Genomic DNA, 16,617 nt, shown 5'->3' with positions numbered 1-16,617 from the left:
TTTATTGAGAGATGAGGTCTCGCCAAGTTGCCCAGGCGGGTCTTGAACCCGCGGGCTCAGGCCATCCACTCACCTCAGCCTCCCAAAGGCACGGGATTACATGCTGAGCCACCAAGCCCGGCTATTTTTTTTTTTTTTGAGTTGAAGTCTCACTCTGTAACCCAGACTGGAGTGTAGTGGCCACTCCTGGCCACTGCAACCTCGACCTGCTGGGCTCCGGTGATCCTTCCACCTCAGTCTTCCAAGTAGCTGGAACTACAGGCACGTGCTACCACACCCGGCTAATTTTTTATTTATTGTAGAGATGAGGTCTCGACAAGTTGCCCAGGCGGGTCTCGAACCTGCAGGCTCAGGCAATCCACTCACCTCGGCCTCCCAAAGCACTGGGATTACAGGCTGAGCCACCGAGCCCAGCTTTTTTTTTTTTAAAGTCAGAATCTCACTCTGTCACCCAGGCTGGAGTGCAGTGGCATGCTCACGGCCACTGCAGCCTCGACCTGCTGGGCTCAGGTGATCCTCATGCCTCAGCCTCCCGAGTAGGCAGAACTATAGGCGTGTGTCACAACACCTGGCTAATTTTTGGATTTGTTGTAGAGATGAGGTCTCGCCAAGTTGCCCAGGCTGGTCTTGAAACCCTGGGCTCAGGCAATCCTCTCGTCTCCACCTCCCAAAGTGCTGGGATGACAGGGGTGAGTCACCATGCCCGGCTTCTTTTTTATTTTTGAGTTGGGATCTCACTCTGTCACCCAGGCTAGAATGCAGTGGCATGCTCACAGCTTACCACAGACTTGACCTCTTAGGCTCTGGCAGTCCTTCCACCTCAGCCTCGCAAGTAGCTGGGACTACAGGTCCCACCACCACACCCCACTAACAAAAATTTTTTTTGTAGGGACAGGGTCTTGCTATGTTGTCCAGACTGGTTTCAAATTCCTGGGCCCAAGTAATCATCCTGCCTCGGCCTCCCAAATTGCTGAAATTACACACGAGCCACCATACCCAGTTAATTTTCATATTTAAAAAAATAGTAAAAAGGAATTTCTGCACCCCCTCAGATGTTTTTACAGGCACAAGATTAGAAAAAAGTTGAGAAGAATAGACTGTGAACTGTGGCTACTGAGTACTGTGGGGTGAATGGTGACCGCCAAAAAGGTGTGTTCAGGTGCTAACCTCAGGACATACATGGCAAACACGAGCTTACTTAGGAAAATGACTCAGTGAAGCCTTTTGGGATAGGACCACCCTGGGTCATCCGGGTCAGCCCTGAGTCCAGTGACAAGTGTCCTTAAGAGACAGATGAGCGGAGGCGGGAGGGAAGAGAGGGCCAGGGGAGATGGATGCAGGGTTGGGAGTGCCACAGCCGTGGCCATGGGCCACCTGGAGCCTCTGCAGGGGGAGTGTCCCCGACACAACAGGAGTCGACTCTGGATTCTAGGACTGTGAGAGAATATGTCTCTGTCATTTTAAGCCACCCAGGCTGAGGTACTCGGTGACTGCAGTGGCTCTGTCCCCTCACCCCGACGTGTCCATCTGTCCCTCCCTCAGCCCCCAGCCCTGTACCCACTCTCCTTACTGCAGAAAAACCATCTGGGGCAGCTTCATGGCCCTTTCTGGGAAGTAGCCTAGGCTTAGTTTATTCTATCTGAGGATCCCGGAGGGGGTTTCCCAGAGGCGGGGTAGGGGGCATTTGGTTTTAATTAATAAAAAGCCAAATGGAGATCACTAGTGTTTGGATCCACAGGAAGTAACCCAAAGGGCCTAGGGCTTCAAAGGGAACTGTCTCACGGTGATGAGGTCACCCTGGTGCTTGAGGTCGCAGCCCATGCTTCGTGGGCAAGTCCAGGTATGGGCTGTGGCCAGGACCCTTGGGAAGGGTCTCCACATGGGGACCACTCCTCACAGAACTACTGCTGGAACTGCCTGTCAGGCACATTCCACAGACATGACTGGTCTAGGCGGCCAGGCCTCAGCAGGGGACTTGGACTTCCTCTGGGGCTTGACTCCTCAGCAGAGACTTGGAGACCTCAGCAGGGACTTAGACTTCCTCTGGGGCTTGACTCCTAGTCCCACACTTACCTGGAGTCAGCCTGGGAGCCCAGGGACAGTCCTGCGTCGGGACTGGAGGATGCGTCACCTGACTTCTTCTTCTGGACTGCGGGCTTCTTGGTACCCGGCTCCCCATCAGTGGATTCCGCCCTAGGCTGCGGGAAGACAGTGCAGGGAGGGGCTTGGTGAGCAGAGGCGGGTAGCCAGGTCGGAGATAGTGGGTCCCTGCTGTCCCTGTGCCCAATCCACTACTGTCACCTCTTACCCACCCCTTCAGGCAAAGCTGGGTGGCTGGGGTGAGGACAGCGACTGCAACCTTACCTGGGTCTTGGAGGGGGATGGGAGGAGCCTGGAGACGTCACTTGTGGACAAGGAGACGCGCCTCTCCCTGCAGATCACAGAATGGAGCCTTTACCAACCGGGGTGCGTGAGGGCTATTCTCATCTCAGAGCAGTGGTTCCTAGTTCTCACCATGGTCCTGCCCCCAGGGGATACTGGGCAATGGCGGAGACATTTCTGGTTGTCACAACTGGTGACACTGATGCTTCTGGCATCAGGTGGGCAGAGGCTTTGGGTGGGTGTTGCTGCTTGACACCCCACAGTGCCTAAGATGGCCTCCACCACAGAGAGTGACCCAGCCCCAGGTGCTGGTAGTGCAGAGAGCAAGAAACCCTGCCTTGGCACCAGAGACTCTGCCTATCCATACACCCATCCGTCCGTTATCTCTGTCTTCCCTCCACCCATGCACACATCCATCCATCCATTTCTGTCTACCACCCACCCACCCACCTATCCATCCACCCATCTCTCACCTCTGTCTTCCACTCACCCGTCCATCATCTACCCATCTCTCCCTCCATCCATCCATCTGTCTTCCACTCGTCCGTCTTTTCTTCCTTCCATCCATCAGTCTACTCTATCGTCCACCTGTCCATCCATCACCCCTACCGTCCACCCAGCTATCCGTCATCTATCCGTCACTTCTTGTCTCCCGGCCAGCCATTCATCTCTGTCTTCCACTCACCCGTCTGCCGTCCACCCATCGCCTCAATCTTCCTTCTCTCCTCCCATCCATCATCTCTGTCTGCCTTCGCCCGTCCGTCATCCACCTGTCCATCCGTCATGTCTTCCATTCAGCCGTGTTTCCCACCCACCCGTCATCTTTATCTTCCACCCGTTCATCCATCCATCCATCATCTCTATCTTCTACTCATGCACCCGTCACCTTTATGTTCCTTCCTTCCATCTATCCCTCTCTATCTTCCGCCCACCCATCCATCCCATCATCCACCCACCAGTCCATCATCTCGGTCTTCCACTCACCATCCTTCATCCATTTATCCATCCATTCATCCACTCATTTCTATCTTCTACTCATCCATCCATCATCTCGGTCTTCCATCTGTCATTCTCTTCCCTCCTTCCATCCATCCTTCCATCCTTCCATCATTTATCTACGAAGCTCATGGCATCTGGTGGGTGGGGGCCAGGGACGCTGCTCAGCAGACTACAATACATAGGACAGCCCCTACCGCAGAGGGTGATATTGCTCCAAGTATCAGCAGGGCTAAGACTGAGAAGGCCAGCTGCAGTAGAAGGCCTGTCTCTTCCTATGACTCATCCTTCCTCCAGCCCCTGGGCCTCTGGAGGAGGGGTCTGGAGAATGGAGTCGCCGACGCTTGGCTCTCCAAGGGTAAGCAGAGTGAGGCCCTGGGAACTTGCTGAGGAAACCAAGGCCCAGGCAGGCTGAGGAGGGGGACCTGGACCTGAGGGACTGCCTCCCACAGGGCTGGGCTTCTGTGTAAGAACAGCTCCTGTTGGGGACTCTCAAGGCCCAGGGTCCCTTGCACACCCACGCCGGGTGGTGGGTGGGCGCTCCCGTTCCTTGAGCCTCTGGCCTGACCTCGTGGTCCTCCCGCCTCAGGGCTCCCACATACCCTGTGTGGACCATGCGGCCTTGGCCCTGACCACCTGGCTGGACCCTGGGCTGGGACAGAGGAAGTGTAGCTTACTCTGTGGGTGTGAGGGCCCCCGTGGCCCGGTGCCTCTCACTGAGGTCCAGAGACTGGCTCAGCATGGCACTGGGGCCAGCAGCCAGCAGTTTCTTGCCACGCCATAGCTCCACAGCATTGGCCAGCCGCTCGGTGTCCAGGTAGCGCTGGATCTGGGCAGCGCCTCCAGGGCTCTCGGGCCTGTCCTGGGCCCGTGGGCTGCGGCACAGGGTGCCCTTGTCCCTGGGGCTCTCTGGGGTGCTGCCAGAGGCTGGTGGGCTGACTCTACTGTCCAGAGGCAGGCTAGTAGGCCTCTCCAGCTGGCTGAGCCTAGGGTCCCCTCCCTGGGGTGCCTCCTTGGTTTCCCCAGGGACCATGCTGGTCGCCACGGCAGAGGCTTGCTCCATGGGCTGCTTGTGCATTGTACTCTCACTCTCCAGCTCTGCATTTAGAGAGGTTGCATCCCCTCTGCTCTCTTTGTCCTCTGTGAGGCTCTCCCCTTGCTCCTGGGTTGCCCTTTCGGAAAGTTCTCCGAGGCCTTCTCCCCTGCAAGACTGGATGTGTTTGTTCTGGAACTTCACGTGCTCCAGCCCTCTCTGCCGCCGGGACTCGCGCTTCTCCCGGCTGCTGGGAGTTTTCTCAGGACTTTCGGCCACCACAGTTTTCTGAGATGGAGGAGCCTTCTCCGGGTCTGCCGCCTCCTCCTCAGGCGGGGGGTGCCCTTCAGGAGACTGGTCGCCTGGCTGCTCCTCCGGCTCTGATACTGAGTACCCACTGTCCTCCGATGTCCTTGGGCCCTGCTCAGGCACGTGCAGTCTGCTGGCTGCCTGGCCTGGCCTGGATCCCTCAGCCTGTGCCTCCGTGGCCTGCTGGGCTTCCCGCATTGCCTCCTCTGCTTTCTGCTTCTCCAAGACCATCTGGCTGAAGCTGTGAGGGAAAGCAGAAGAGTGGCTCAGAAACAAGCATCTGCATCTCCAAAGGCGGCTGGAGATGCTGGTGGGTCAGACGGGCGAAGCCGGCTCCACCACTCCCAGCGGCCCTTGGAGATGCTTCTGGAAAGCCAGAATTCCTCAGCCAGGAGGGGAAAGTGGTGGTGCCCGTCATGGACACGCCTGCCAGCTCTGCCGGCAATCACTTGCTCAGGAAGAGGCCCTCGGCTGGGTCTGTTGCAGGTGGGTCCTCCTGAGAAACCCCTGAACTCTTTGAGGCCTGGAAGCTCTCCCTGCAGGGCTTCCCTACTAAGAGCCCTCTGCACAAGTGGGCGGGCCTGGGAGGGACATCTGCCCCAGGAGCAGGGACCCAACTTGCACAGAGGGCTGGGCCTGCAGAGGGAGGGCAATGGAGCCAGGTGGGGAGGGGCTGGCCTCAGAGGCTTGGATGCTGGCACTGTGCAGGTGCTGCTACTGTCCTCCTGGGGTCGCGGTGCCTAGTGGACGCTTGGCTCCATGTGTGTGGAAAGGGAGCCTGTTTTGGGTTGGTCTGGTGGTCCTTCCTCCAACCCGGAATCCGGGTGCTCCACGGACCGGTCCAGGGTGGGCAGAAGTCCCAGGGGAGCGGAGAGTGGTCAGCAGGGCTCCCTCGCTGCCTAAAGTTTCTCTGTGTGGCCCACGCGTGCCCTGACATCTGGTATCCCACCAACCCTTCCCTTCATCCAGAATGCTGTCCCCACAGCTGTCCTGGGCAGGTGGTACGCTGGGCAGTGCTTTGGCACGTTCCCGGGCTCCACTCACCTCTTGCGCTGCAGGTGCCCCCGGCAGAGGCTCTGCAGGCGGACGATGCTCTGTTTCCGGCGCTGGTAGAGCGCCCACTGGCGGAAGCCCCTCCACGCGGCCTGGATGGTCACAGCTGCCTGCGCCCTCTCTAGTGCCCTGCGGACACGGTAGGACCGCCAGCAGGCCTGGATGGCCACAGCTGCCCGCTTCATCTGCAGGAAGTGACGGCGCTCCAGCGCCATCCGGAACCAGCTCTGGAGGAACAGGATCTTCCGCACCACTTCCCGGTGCAGCGTCTCCTGTAGGGCCTGCCGCTCTGGCTCCTTCATGAAGACCTGCGGGTGTGAAGCATGTCAGTGTACCCCCACGACCCCCAGGAGTGAGGTGGCAGGGTGCTGACAGATCGGGGCTTTAAGAAACCCCGAGGTGGAATCCACATGACATGCAATTAGCCCCTTTAAACTGCACAACTCGGGTGCTTTTAGCACATTCACAATGTTGTACAACTACCACCTCCATCTAGTTCCAGTACATTCTCATCTCCCAAAAGGAGACCCTGACCCATCAGCAGTCACTCCCCATCCCCAACGGCCACAAATCTGCCTCCTATCTCTGTGGATTTGCCTGCTCTGGACGTGTCTATCAATGGCGTCACACAGACGTGGCTTCTGCATCTGGCCTCTCTCACTCAGTGTCATGTTTGAGGTTCATCTGTGTTGTGGCCCAGGCCAGTGCCTCACTCCTTCTGTGGCTGAGTCACATACTACTGTATGGATGGGCCACTTTGTGTTTATCTGTTCCGCTGAGGGACACTGAGTTGAGTCTACTTTCTGGCTGTTGTGAATAAAGCCACTGGTGGACATGCGAGTACACATGTTGTGTGAGTACCTCTTGTCTTTTTTTTTTTTTTTTTTTTTGAGTTGGAGTCTCACTCCATTGCCCAGGCTGGAGTGCAGTAGCATGTTCACAGCTACCCCAGCGTTGACCTGCTGGGCACAGATGATCCTTCTGCTTCAGCCTTCCAAGTAGCCGGAACTACAGGTGTGTGCTACCATGCCCAGCTAATTTTCTATTTATTGTAGAGACGAGGTCTCGCCAAGCTGCCTGGGTTGGTCTCGAATCTGCAGGCTTAGGCAATCCACTTGCCTTGGCTTCCCAAAGTGCTGGACTACAGGCTGAGCCACCAAGCCAAGCCCGTGAGCACCTGTTTTCAGCTCTCTTGGGCACACACCATGAGCAGAATTTCTGAGTAACACGGTGACCCTATGATTGACTTGCAAAGGGGCTGCAGGGTTTTTTTTGTTTGTTTTTTTTTGCCCCAAGTGAGGCCTTCACTGGAGCTGAGCTCAGCACTTGCCAAACGTGGCAGCTGAGTGGTGCCCAACACAGAGGTCACAGATGAATTCTGAAAAGGGAAGGAGAATGCAAGACATTGGCCAGACACTGTAACGGTGACGGACCAGGCCCTAAACCCTGCAGGTCAGCAAGCTCGTTCCTACCTGAGGTGAACCGGAGTCACTGAGTCCTGCAAGGAGCAACAGGGGGATGTGACCAGGCAGCACCCCCAGGTGCATGACTCTGCCTTCCGGAACAAGATCAAGTGCCAGGTCCCATTCCTCAGCAGGGTCCCTTTGTTTTCAGCACGTGCCTGGGGCATTAGGGATATGGGAGCACTCTGTGTACAGTGCCCCGGCAGGCATGGTTTGCAGCCCCCCGGGGGGAAGGAGCACTGACCTTGGTCTTCCCAATCTGGTAGCTGCGTTTGTCCACGTCCATCTTCTCCAGGAGGGTGGCGATGACCTCCCTGCAGGGCTGGGCGTTCTTGGGCAGCAGCACCTGGAACTGCTCTGTGAAATCCTGGGGGATTTTGGTCAAGAAAGGAGAATCAGGGTGAGTGACTCCACCAGTGTCATGAATGTCATGGAGACAGGGCTGGCGATCTCCTGGGAAGCTGAAATTGAGTTTGGTGGGAAAGATCCTAACAGAGCTAAAATTTGGAGCTTTGGAAATAGTCTAAATCTTCCAAAAGACCATGGAGGACAGAGCGCTGGATCTTTCTTTCTTTTTGAGTCAGAGTCTCACTGTCGCCCAGGCTGGAGTGCAGTGGCACACTCATGGCCACTGCAGCCTTGGCCTGCTGGGCTCAGGTGGTCCTTCTGCCTCAGCCTTCCAAGTAGCTGGAACTGTAGGCGCGCGCTATCAACACTTGGCTCATTTTGTTGATTTGTTATAGAGATGAGGTCTTACCAAGTTGCCCAGGCTGGTCTCAAACCCATGGGCTCAGATAACCCTCTCACCTTGGCCTCCCCAAGGGCTGGGATTATAGGCATGAGCCACCGTGCCCAGCTGTGCTAGATCCTTCAGTCAGCTGGGGTGGCTGGGAGATGGGGTCACCTCAGGGCTGGGCTCGCTGGGCTCGCTTGCAGCCCGACATGGGTTTTCAGTCTCCTGGAGGCATCTGTCTGTTCCTGCCCTGGCGCCACCTCCAACTGAGGAAAACGGGGGCTGGTGGCCCTGGGACCATGGGGACCCACCCTTCCATAGAGGACTTGCTGAGGTGGCATGGCCACCCGTGTCCCGCCACCTGGGACCCCCGTCAGGGCATGGGAGCAGTGCTCTTGGTCTCTGGCCTGCTGTTTCTGAAGGGGATTGGTAGAAGTTCCCACACGAGGTAGCTTCCAAGAAGCTGAGGTGGGAACAGAAGACTCAGGAGAAAAGAACAAAAAAGCCAACCGTGAGGGCAAAAGACAAGCAAAACATGTCCCCGAGCTTCCTGGCAGCTGGGAGAAAAAGGGAAACATGACCTAAGGACACAGGAGTCACATGAACAGACATGACAACCCGTGGCTCTTCTGACACGGTGGCTCTCAGCCAGCCAGGGGTGATTTTGCTCCCAGGGCCAAGCTGGTGGTCACGGCCGGGGCGAGCCGGCACTGTGGGTCCAGGATGGAGAATGAGGGATACCCACGGCACGCAGCATGGTCCCCACAGAGAAGGCACCACACTCGCCATGTCGCGCCGGACACCGGGTCAGCGGACGAGCTGCCGGTCAGCTGGAGGAACATGTCTTCATTCGTAGTTTCTTTTAAAGACAGGGTCTTGCTCTGTGGTCCAGGCTCGTCTTGAACTCCTGCGCTCAAGCAACCCTCCCCTCAGCCTCCCAAAGTGTCTGGATTTCGGGTGTGAGCCCCATGCCCGGCCTTTGCCTTCACCAACTAAAGGTTCCTAACAAGCCGGGTTCGGCGGCCCAGCCTGTCGTCCCGCGCCTTGGGAGGCCGAGGTGAGTGGACGGCCTGAGCCCGCGGGTTCGAGACCCGCCTGGGCAGCGAGACCTCGTCTCTACAATAAGTCAAAACATCAGCCGGGCGTGGTAGTGCACGCCTGTAATTCCGGCTACTCGGAAGGCTGAGGCGGAAGGATCGCCGGAGCCCGGCGGGTCGAGGCTGTGGTGGCCGGGAGCGGCCCCTGCACTCCAGTCTGGGCGACCGAGTGAGACTTCAACTCAAAACAAAACAAAACAAAAAATGGTTACTAACAGCCCTCATATTTCTGGAAAGCCCAGGGAGTCATCTCTGACGCCATCACCTGCCCAGGCCCATTTCTTCGTGGGAGATGGGAGCGGACCCTCCTGCTGGCAGCTGGCAGAGGAGAGCCGAGCACAGAAGCGCTGGCCACGAGATGCCCAGGGAGGGGCAGGGCTCCCCAGGCACCTGTCTCAAGCCCCTCCTTCTGGCCGAACGCTCGTGCTCCAGGTTCGACCTGGACCCACCACCTCTGGGAGGACTCCCTGGCGCCATCGCCCTGCTGCTCATGGTGCCCACGCCGAGGCCCACCTGGAACGTGTACTTGGCGCTGTAGCCCGACCTCCGGATGCGCACGGTCTCCAGCATCCCCGTGTAGCGCAGCTGCTGAAGCACCAGCCCGTCGTCGAAGCACAGCTCTTTCTGAAACCAGGGGTGCTGTCAGGGGGCCCGGCCCCATGTGGTGCCCGGGGCTGTGGCCCGGGGGCAGGTGCCACGCGACCTCCGTCCCCTGGGGTTCTGGACATGCACGTGGTCGGGGCTCACACACGGTGCCGGCCCATGAGTGTCCCCCGGCAGAGGCTGGAGGCAGCTGGAGGCAGCTGGAGGCAGCTGGAGGCACCTGGAGCACTGTCCTCCCTGGCCCCAGACACTCTTCATGGAACGAGGGGGGACGACAGTGGCAGCAGGTGAAGGCCAGAGGAGGAAGAGGGAGGAGGCCGAGGGGCTGAGGGGGATGCCGGGAGGGAGAGAGGGCCAGCTGGGGGGCTGCCTCTGTGGCCTAGAATCCAGAGCTCAGGGCTGGGCTTGACCCTGGCAGGCAGCGTGTGACGGATGGAGCATGGTGTTACTCTGAGGACAGGCGGGAGGGCAGAGGACGAGGAAGAGCTGCTGTGACGTGGTAGGGGGAGGCCAGGGATACTGCTTGATGCTCTGCAGCGTACAGAGGGCCCTGACTGGCACAGCCTGTGCCCAGAGCAGGGGCTGACAGGCTCTGTCCCCAGACATGGCTGCTAGGAGTCTCCTGCTCAGGTGTCCATGTGTCCGGTCCCTGAGTTGTCCTCCCAGGGATGGGGTGGACCTCTGGCAAAGGAAGCCCAGCAGCGAGGCTCCAAGTCTTTCTAGAAGCTTCCATAGGAGGAGGCTGTGCGCTCCTCTGGAATGCTGCCTGCTGCACGAGCTCAGCCCCCAACTTCTCTGCACGGGGTACTCTTGGAACGTGCCTGAAGAGTGCCCTGACCTGTCCCTCCCTTCCCGTGCTCCTCTGGGCCCTTCCACCTTGCTGCTCTGGGTCAGCTGCCACCCCGCTGACCGTGGCCCCTTGGCAGCTGCTTGGCTCCCCGAGGCCTCTCGTGGCCCTACTGGCTGTGGCACCAGCCCCCGCCCTCCGTGGCGGCCCCGGTTCATGGGGCCACTCACCTTCTCGGCGTTGGAGCGGATGCAGCGGATGAAGAAAGGCTCTGCCTGCCCCAGTGCCTCCAGGAGCTTGCTCAGGGATGTCTGGGGGTGAGAACGTTCCGGTCAGCTGGGGCCCCAGGAGCCCCCTACTCGCCGGAGGGGCCCGGGGTCGTCCCTCGCACCGGTGGGGCTGGGTGGGTCCACGCTGATGGGGGTCCCAGATGGTGGGACGTGGGTGGCCATGCCACCGCAGTAAGACCTCTATGGAAGGGGGGGTCCACATGCCCCCACTTTTGCCTCGGTGGGAGGTGGCGCCAGGGCAGGAACAGACAGGTTCCTTCAGGAGACTGAAAACCCACGTCGGACTACAAAGGACATGGGAGCAGTGCTCTTGGTCTCCGGCCTGCTGTTTCTGAAGGGGATGGTAGAAGTCCCACACAAGGTAGCTACCACGCTGAGGTGGGAACAGAAGACTCAAGAGAAGAGAACAAAAAAGCCAACCGTGAGGGTAAAAGACAAGCAAAACGTGTCCCTGAGCTTCCTGGCAGCCGGGGGAAAAAAGGGAAACATGACCTAAGGACACAGGAGTCACATGAACAGACATGACAACCCGTGGCTCTTCTAACACGGTGGCTCTCAGCCAGCCAGGGGCGATTTTGCTCCCAGGGCCAAGCTGGTGGTCACGGCCGGGGCGTGCTGGCACCTGTGGGTCCAGGATGGAGAATGAGGGATACCTGTGGTGCACAGCATGACCTCCACACAGAGAAGGCACCCACGCTCGCCATGTTGCACCGGACACCCAGGTCAGCGGATGAGCTGCCTGTCAGCATGTTGCTCACGCCCCGGCTGCCCATCCCGGCCCTACCTGGAACTGGGCGCTGATGCTGGGTGGCTTCTTCTTCTTGTGCAGGTGCAGCAGGGACCTGGTGGTGCGGTCATGCAGCGTCATGCTGACGATGAGCTTCAGGGACTTGGAGTCCAGCAGGTTCTAGGAGAGACGCGTGGGGTCTGCCTGTGCTCGCAGAGCCCACACAGGTGCTAGAAGGCACTGCGGCTGTCCTCAGGCAGGGTAGGGCGATGCCCCGGGGCGAGGCTCGGTCTGGCTGCGCGCACATGGTGGCCCAGGACGGCCGATGGCAGCGTCTCTTTTCAGCTGAGTGTCCACCCACTCCCTCCTCCCTGGGGCCGGGGGAGGCCAGGGCTGCCCCTGCACAGCGCGCCAGGGGACGTATTACTGAGCCGAGGAGCGCCTCGCTGTCTTCCTTGCGAGGCCACCAGGCGGATCTCCTCAAGTGCCGCCAGTGTCATCAGCTGACACTGGGAACCAGGCCTGCCCGACAGAGTTCTGACCACACTGAGCAGTGGGTCTCACTCTAGTGTAGACTTCTCAAGCCCCTTGCATGCATACCTGGAGCCAGACAGGGCCTGAGGGGCTTCTGTCCCATCCTGCCCTCTGGAGGTGGCCTGCAACCGGGACTGGCAGCCGGGGGAGTGGACGGAAGGGCCTCTCAGCCTCGAGCACTCTTACCCCCCAGGGCTCCAGTGGGACCGGGCCAAGACCCAGCTCTGCCGAGCCCACATCCTCGCGGGGTCCCACACCCATGCCCCCTTCTCCCAAAAGCCCCCTCCACCCGCTTGTACAGACGACCCCGTCTCAGACCCTGCTTTTGGGAAGCCCACCCAGAGACAGCTCTGAACCATTTCAGCACGGGAACATCTTGCTTTTTGGAGGAAAGGCAGACAGTGGAAAGAAGAAGGAATGGAGGAAGTTCAAAAGCTCTCGAGATGGCAGAGAAGCAAGACAGCTCTAAACGTGTCGCGCGGAGTTTTTACCTTTGGAATGATCTGCTTTTGTTTGATACCTTTACTTTTCCTGTCAAAATATTAAAAACGGTTTTGTGAACAAAAGGAACACAGAGTCTGGATCTGGGTTAGTTCAGCAAGCCACGCCTCGCGGTTAGACTGAGAGGGAGGGTGAAGTGCAACGGGCCGCTGCTACCTCTCCAAGGACCCCACGCAGTGACCACGCACATTGGCCACCTGGCCAGCAGCAGCCAGGCTCTGTTGGGGGCCACTCGCAGGCCATCTGGAGGCCAAGGGACGTCTGGGAAGAGGAGGAGCCGCCAGCATCAGCCAGCTATGGAGGCACTGCTGCTCTCCTAACTTGCGGCCGGATGCTCTGAGTGGGGCGTCAGGCCCCGAGGCCGAGCAGGTTGCCTGGCTCTGCTGTGTGTCAGCAGACACCACGCAGGCCCACAGAGCCCCTTCTGGAACCCTCCTCTGGCAGGGTGGGACTTGCAGAAGAACCAAAGTGGGGCCTGGGTGGGAGTGCTTTTGGACTCTTGTGGGTGGAAAGGAAAAAACCAAAGCTGGTCTCTTGGCCGAGGGAAGGTGGGGATGGCCCTTGCGGACCAAGGAGAAAATAAATAAAAACACAGCTCTGGGACTTCTGAAGATGACTGAGCAGACCTGTAGGACACCAGGCCCATGAGGGTGTAACCCCTGCAGGGTAAACTGAGGCACGACAAAAACAAAGTTCAACACTGCCGCCAAAAGGTCAGGTGTGGGGATTCTGGGCACCCCGTGGACAGAGCTGCCGCCTGCAGATACTGGGTCAGCACAGGCGAGCCAGCGGGAGGGCACTGGATCCCAGCCCTGTCTAGGCCCTGACGGGTCCACACAGCTGTCCACACAGCATGAGAAATCGCATGCCTGCTTCGATGGCGTCTCTGGAGTCACAGTGGCAGAGGCGGGAGCAAGCTTTGCTCTGCAAGCTGCACGTGCAGGGGGCCAGGGACAGCACACAGGGGCAGTAAACTGGATGCCGGGGAAGGAGCGCTCAGGGAAGCTGCCTGTGCACTGGTGGGGGGCAGGTGCAGGTGTGCGTGAAGGTGGTCATTTAGCAGGCTGGGGTGAGGCCGGAGCCCCAAGCCCCAGGCCCTGGTTCTAGTGGCCAGGAGTGGGGGAGGCGGCTGGTGCACTTGTGGGAGGGCTGGGGACTCACAGAAAGAAGGCACGGGGCTTCTGGAGTCGACCAAGGGACTGCAGGAGCCTACGGGGGTCCTCGCCCTGCCAGGGCAGTCCTTTGATGCTCTTGATCATTTGGCTATGCAAGTCGCTGGGGGGGGTGACAGAGAGGGCAGAGTCAGAGCCGTGGGTCTGCTGCCTTGGGAGACCCAGGCTGCCGGCGCCAAGACACACAGGGCGCTAGCGAGAGGCTCACGGTCTGGGCTGCTGCTCCCTCCTTGGTCAGGAAGGGGGACAGCCAGACTGCCTCTCCAAGTCCTGGAGGGGCTAGCGCTTTTGTCTCTTGGCATCTGATTGTTCTCAAGTGATCATTTCCACTGAATCATTCCATTTCTTTTTTGAGTTGGAGTCTCCCTCTGTCACCCAGACCAGAGTGTAGTGGCAAGCTCACAGCCACTGCAGCTTCGACCCACTGGGTTCAGGTGATCCTTCCACCTCAGCCTTCCAAGTAGCTGGAACTACAGGCATGTGTCACCACGCCCAGCTAATTTTTTAAAAAATTTATTGTAGAGACAAGGTCTCACCAAGTTATCCAGGCTGGTCTCAAACCCCCGGGCTCAGGCAATCATCTTGCCTCCACCTCCCTAAGTGTTGGATGATGGACGTGAGCCTCCGTGACTGGCCAATCATTCAATTTCAATAGATTCTTTCCAACTGGACCACTGAAAAATATCTCCTGCCTTGGGATCTTTATATATTTATTCACTTTTTAAAAATTTCATGAGTTTTATTTTTTCGTTCAAGTCAGAGTCTCACTCTGTCACCAAGGATAGAGTGTAGTTTGCAGCCTTAGACTGCTGGGCTCAGGCGATCCTTCTGCCTCAGCCTTCCAGGTGGCTGGGACTCAGGCACCACTGTGCCCAGCTAATCTTTCTGATTTATTGAGACAAAGTCTCGCCATATTGTCCGGGCTGATCTTTAACTCCTGAGCTCAAACAATCCTCCCACCTCAGCCTCCCAAAGTGCTGGGATTACAGGTGTGAGCCACTGCTCCCTTTTTTGGTTTGTTTTGAGATGGTTCTCTTGATATGTTGCCCAGTCTGGTTTCAAACTCCTGGCCTCAAGCAATCCTCTCGCCTTGGCCTCCCTAAGTGCTGGGATTATAGGTGTGAGTCACTGCACCTGGTCCTTTGGTGAACTTTCAAAAGCAGTCGGGGTTACTCAGGAAAGAAGACCCTAGGGTCTCTGTAAGAGAAGCAAATTAGTCTCTCTCCATGACTCTGTCACAAGTCAAAGGTTTCACACAGCAGTTCTCAACTGAGGACAGTGTTGGGGATATTTCTGAGGACATGGCTGAGGGGTGCTCCTGGCATCTGGCGGGTGGAGGCCAGGAACGCTGCTCAACATCCCACAGTGCCCAGCACACCCCAGCCCAGAGGGTAAGCCAGCCTCGTGTCAAGGTTGAGAAGCCTACTTTAAGGCGATGGCTGCCCCAAAGCACTCCACCTTACTCCACTCTGCTCACAGCTGTGGGCGTAGCAGTGGGCACACATCACAGGCTCAGACTTTGGCACTGGTCTGTGAGGATGAGAATCTCTCAGATGCTTTGAAAAATTTTTTTCTTTCCTTTTTCATTTTTTGGAGAGATGAGGTATCACTACGTTGCCTAGGCTGATCTTAAACTCCTGGGCTCAAATGATCCTCCCGCCTCGGCCTCCGAAAGTGCTGGGATCACAGGCTAGAGACCCTGCACCCGGCCAGTAGATGCATATTCGTGAGGGATGTCTAAGTGATAAATGTCTTACAAAGTGAAAATGAGGTTCTGCTTTGCCTTTTTGTTTTTTTTTGAGTTGGAGTCTCACTCGGTCGCCCAGACTGGAGTGCAGTGGCCGCTCCCGGCCACCACAGTCTCGACCTGCTGGGCTCCGGTGATCCTTCCGCCTCAGCCTTCCGAGTAGCTGGAACTACAGGCGTGCGCTACCACGCCCAGCTGATTTTTAAAAATTTATTGTAGAGCTGAGGTCTCGCCAAGTTGCCTAGGCGGGTCTTGAACCCGCCGGCTTAGGCAATTCACTCACCGCCCAAGGCGCGGGATTATAGGCTTAGCCACCGAGCCCGGCTTGCTTTGCCTTTGTAAACATTCGTCATTGCAGTCATGTTAAATACATGTTTAAGCTCTGGGGAGGTAGCCTGGAGGACCCAACCTGTAGCCCTGTGCTCTGCGCCACACCAAGTGCCCGCGTGGACACACTTACCTGCACTCTTGCCCTCCGGGAGGCCCAACAGCAACAACAGAGGGGTACATGCCACCTCTACTTTCAGGTGGTCAGTGCACTGGCCCGGCTCCGGGCGAGGCCCCTGGCTTCAGCCCACCTCCACCAACCTGCTGAATCTGCAACCTGGCAGGAATCCCCGCAGGCCCCTGCATCCCCTGATGGCTGGGCCCTGCTCTCTGTGTCCTGGACGCTATGCTGGTGCTTCAGGAAGATGCTCCCCTCAGCATGCCTCCTGGGCCCTGCTGCTACTTATTTCCTGCTTTCATAGAAAGTAATGATGTCCTCAAAATCATTAATATCAAACTCCTCAGAGCCATCAAGTGAGAAATCTAGCACTGAGCAGCTGGAAGGGAGAAGCTGAGTAACTTAACATGCTCCTGGGCAGCGGGGGCAGGCCCTGGGGTGATGGATGCAGCTTCAGGTAATGCGGGTCAGAGGACACTAGGTCTTTTCAGGGAAAAGGCAAAAAAAAAAAAAAGGAACAGGTGCAAAGGCTCACACTTATAATCCCGGCACTGTGGGAGGCTGAGGCATGAGAACTGTGTGAGGTCAGGAGTTCAAGGCTGCAGTGAGCTGTGATCACGCCACCACAGCACTCCAGCCTAGGTGACAGAGCAAGACCCTGTCTCTAAAACAAACAACCCCTAAAAACCTCACACAAGCAAACTGAGTGATGCATTCTCCTTTCTTTCGCCCCCTTCTGGGTAAA

General features: G+C 57.9%; 1 protein-coding gene across 1 annotated transcript in view; it reads right to left on the bottom strand.

Annotated features, from left to right (window-relative positions):
- Window positions 1–16,617, bottom strand: part of MYO9B (myosin IXB) — a 76,440-nt gene that overhangs the window by 12,115 nt on the left and 47,708 nt on the right. Inside the window, exons 14-23 of the mRNA XM_008060052.2 lie at window positions 13,670–13,783; window positions 12,499–12,538; window positions 11,531–11,653; window positions 10,687–10,767; window positions 9,580–9,690; window positions 7,481–7,603; window positions 5,765–6,081; window positions 4,056–4,961; window positions 2,365–2,431; window positions 2,074–2,198 (exon numbers count right to left, since the gene is read on the bottom strand). Of these exons, the coding sequence (XP_008058243.1) occupies window positions 2,074–2,198; window positions 2,365–2,431; window positions 4,056–4,961; window positions 5,765–6,081; window positions 7,481–7,603; window positions 9,580–9,690; window positions 10,687–10,767; window positions 11,531–11,653; window positions 12,499–12,538; window positions 13,670–13,783 (2,007 nt within the window). The remainder of the gene's footprint in view (window positions 1–2,073; window positions 2,199–2,364; window positions 2,432–4,055; window positions 4,962–5,764; window positions 6,082–7,480; window positions 7,604–9,579; window positions 9,691–10,686; window positions 10,768–11,530; window positions 11,654–12,498; window positions 12,539–13,669; window positions 13,784–16,617) is intronic.

Source organism: Carlito syrichta, unplaced genomic scaffold (assembly GCF_000164805.1).
Source record: "Carlito syrichta isolate Samal-C Ts95f unplaced genomic scaffold, Tarsius_syrichta-2.0.1 Scaffold304499, whole genome shotgun sequence".
NCBI classification, from domain to species: domain Eukaryota; kingdom Metazoa; phylum Chordata; class Mammalia; order Primates; family Tarsiidae; genus Carlito; species Carlito syrichta.
The sequence above is the reverse complement of the archived record's forward strand: the minus strand, read 5'-3'. Positions and strand labels throughout refer to the sequence as shown.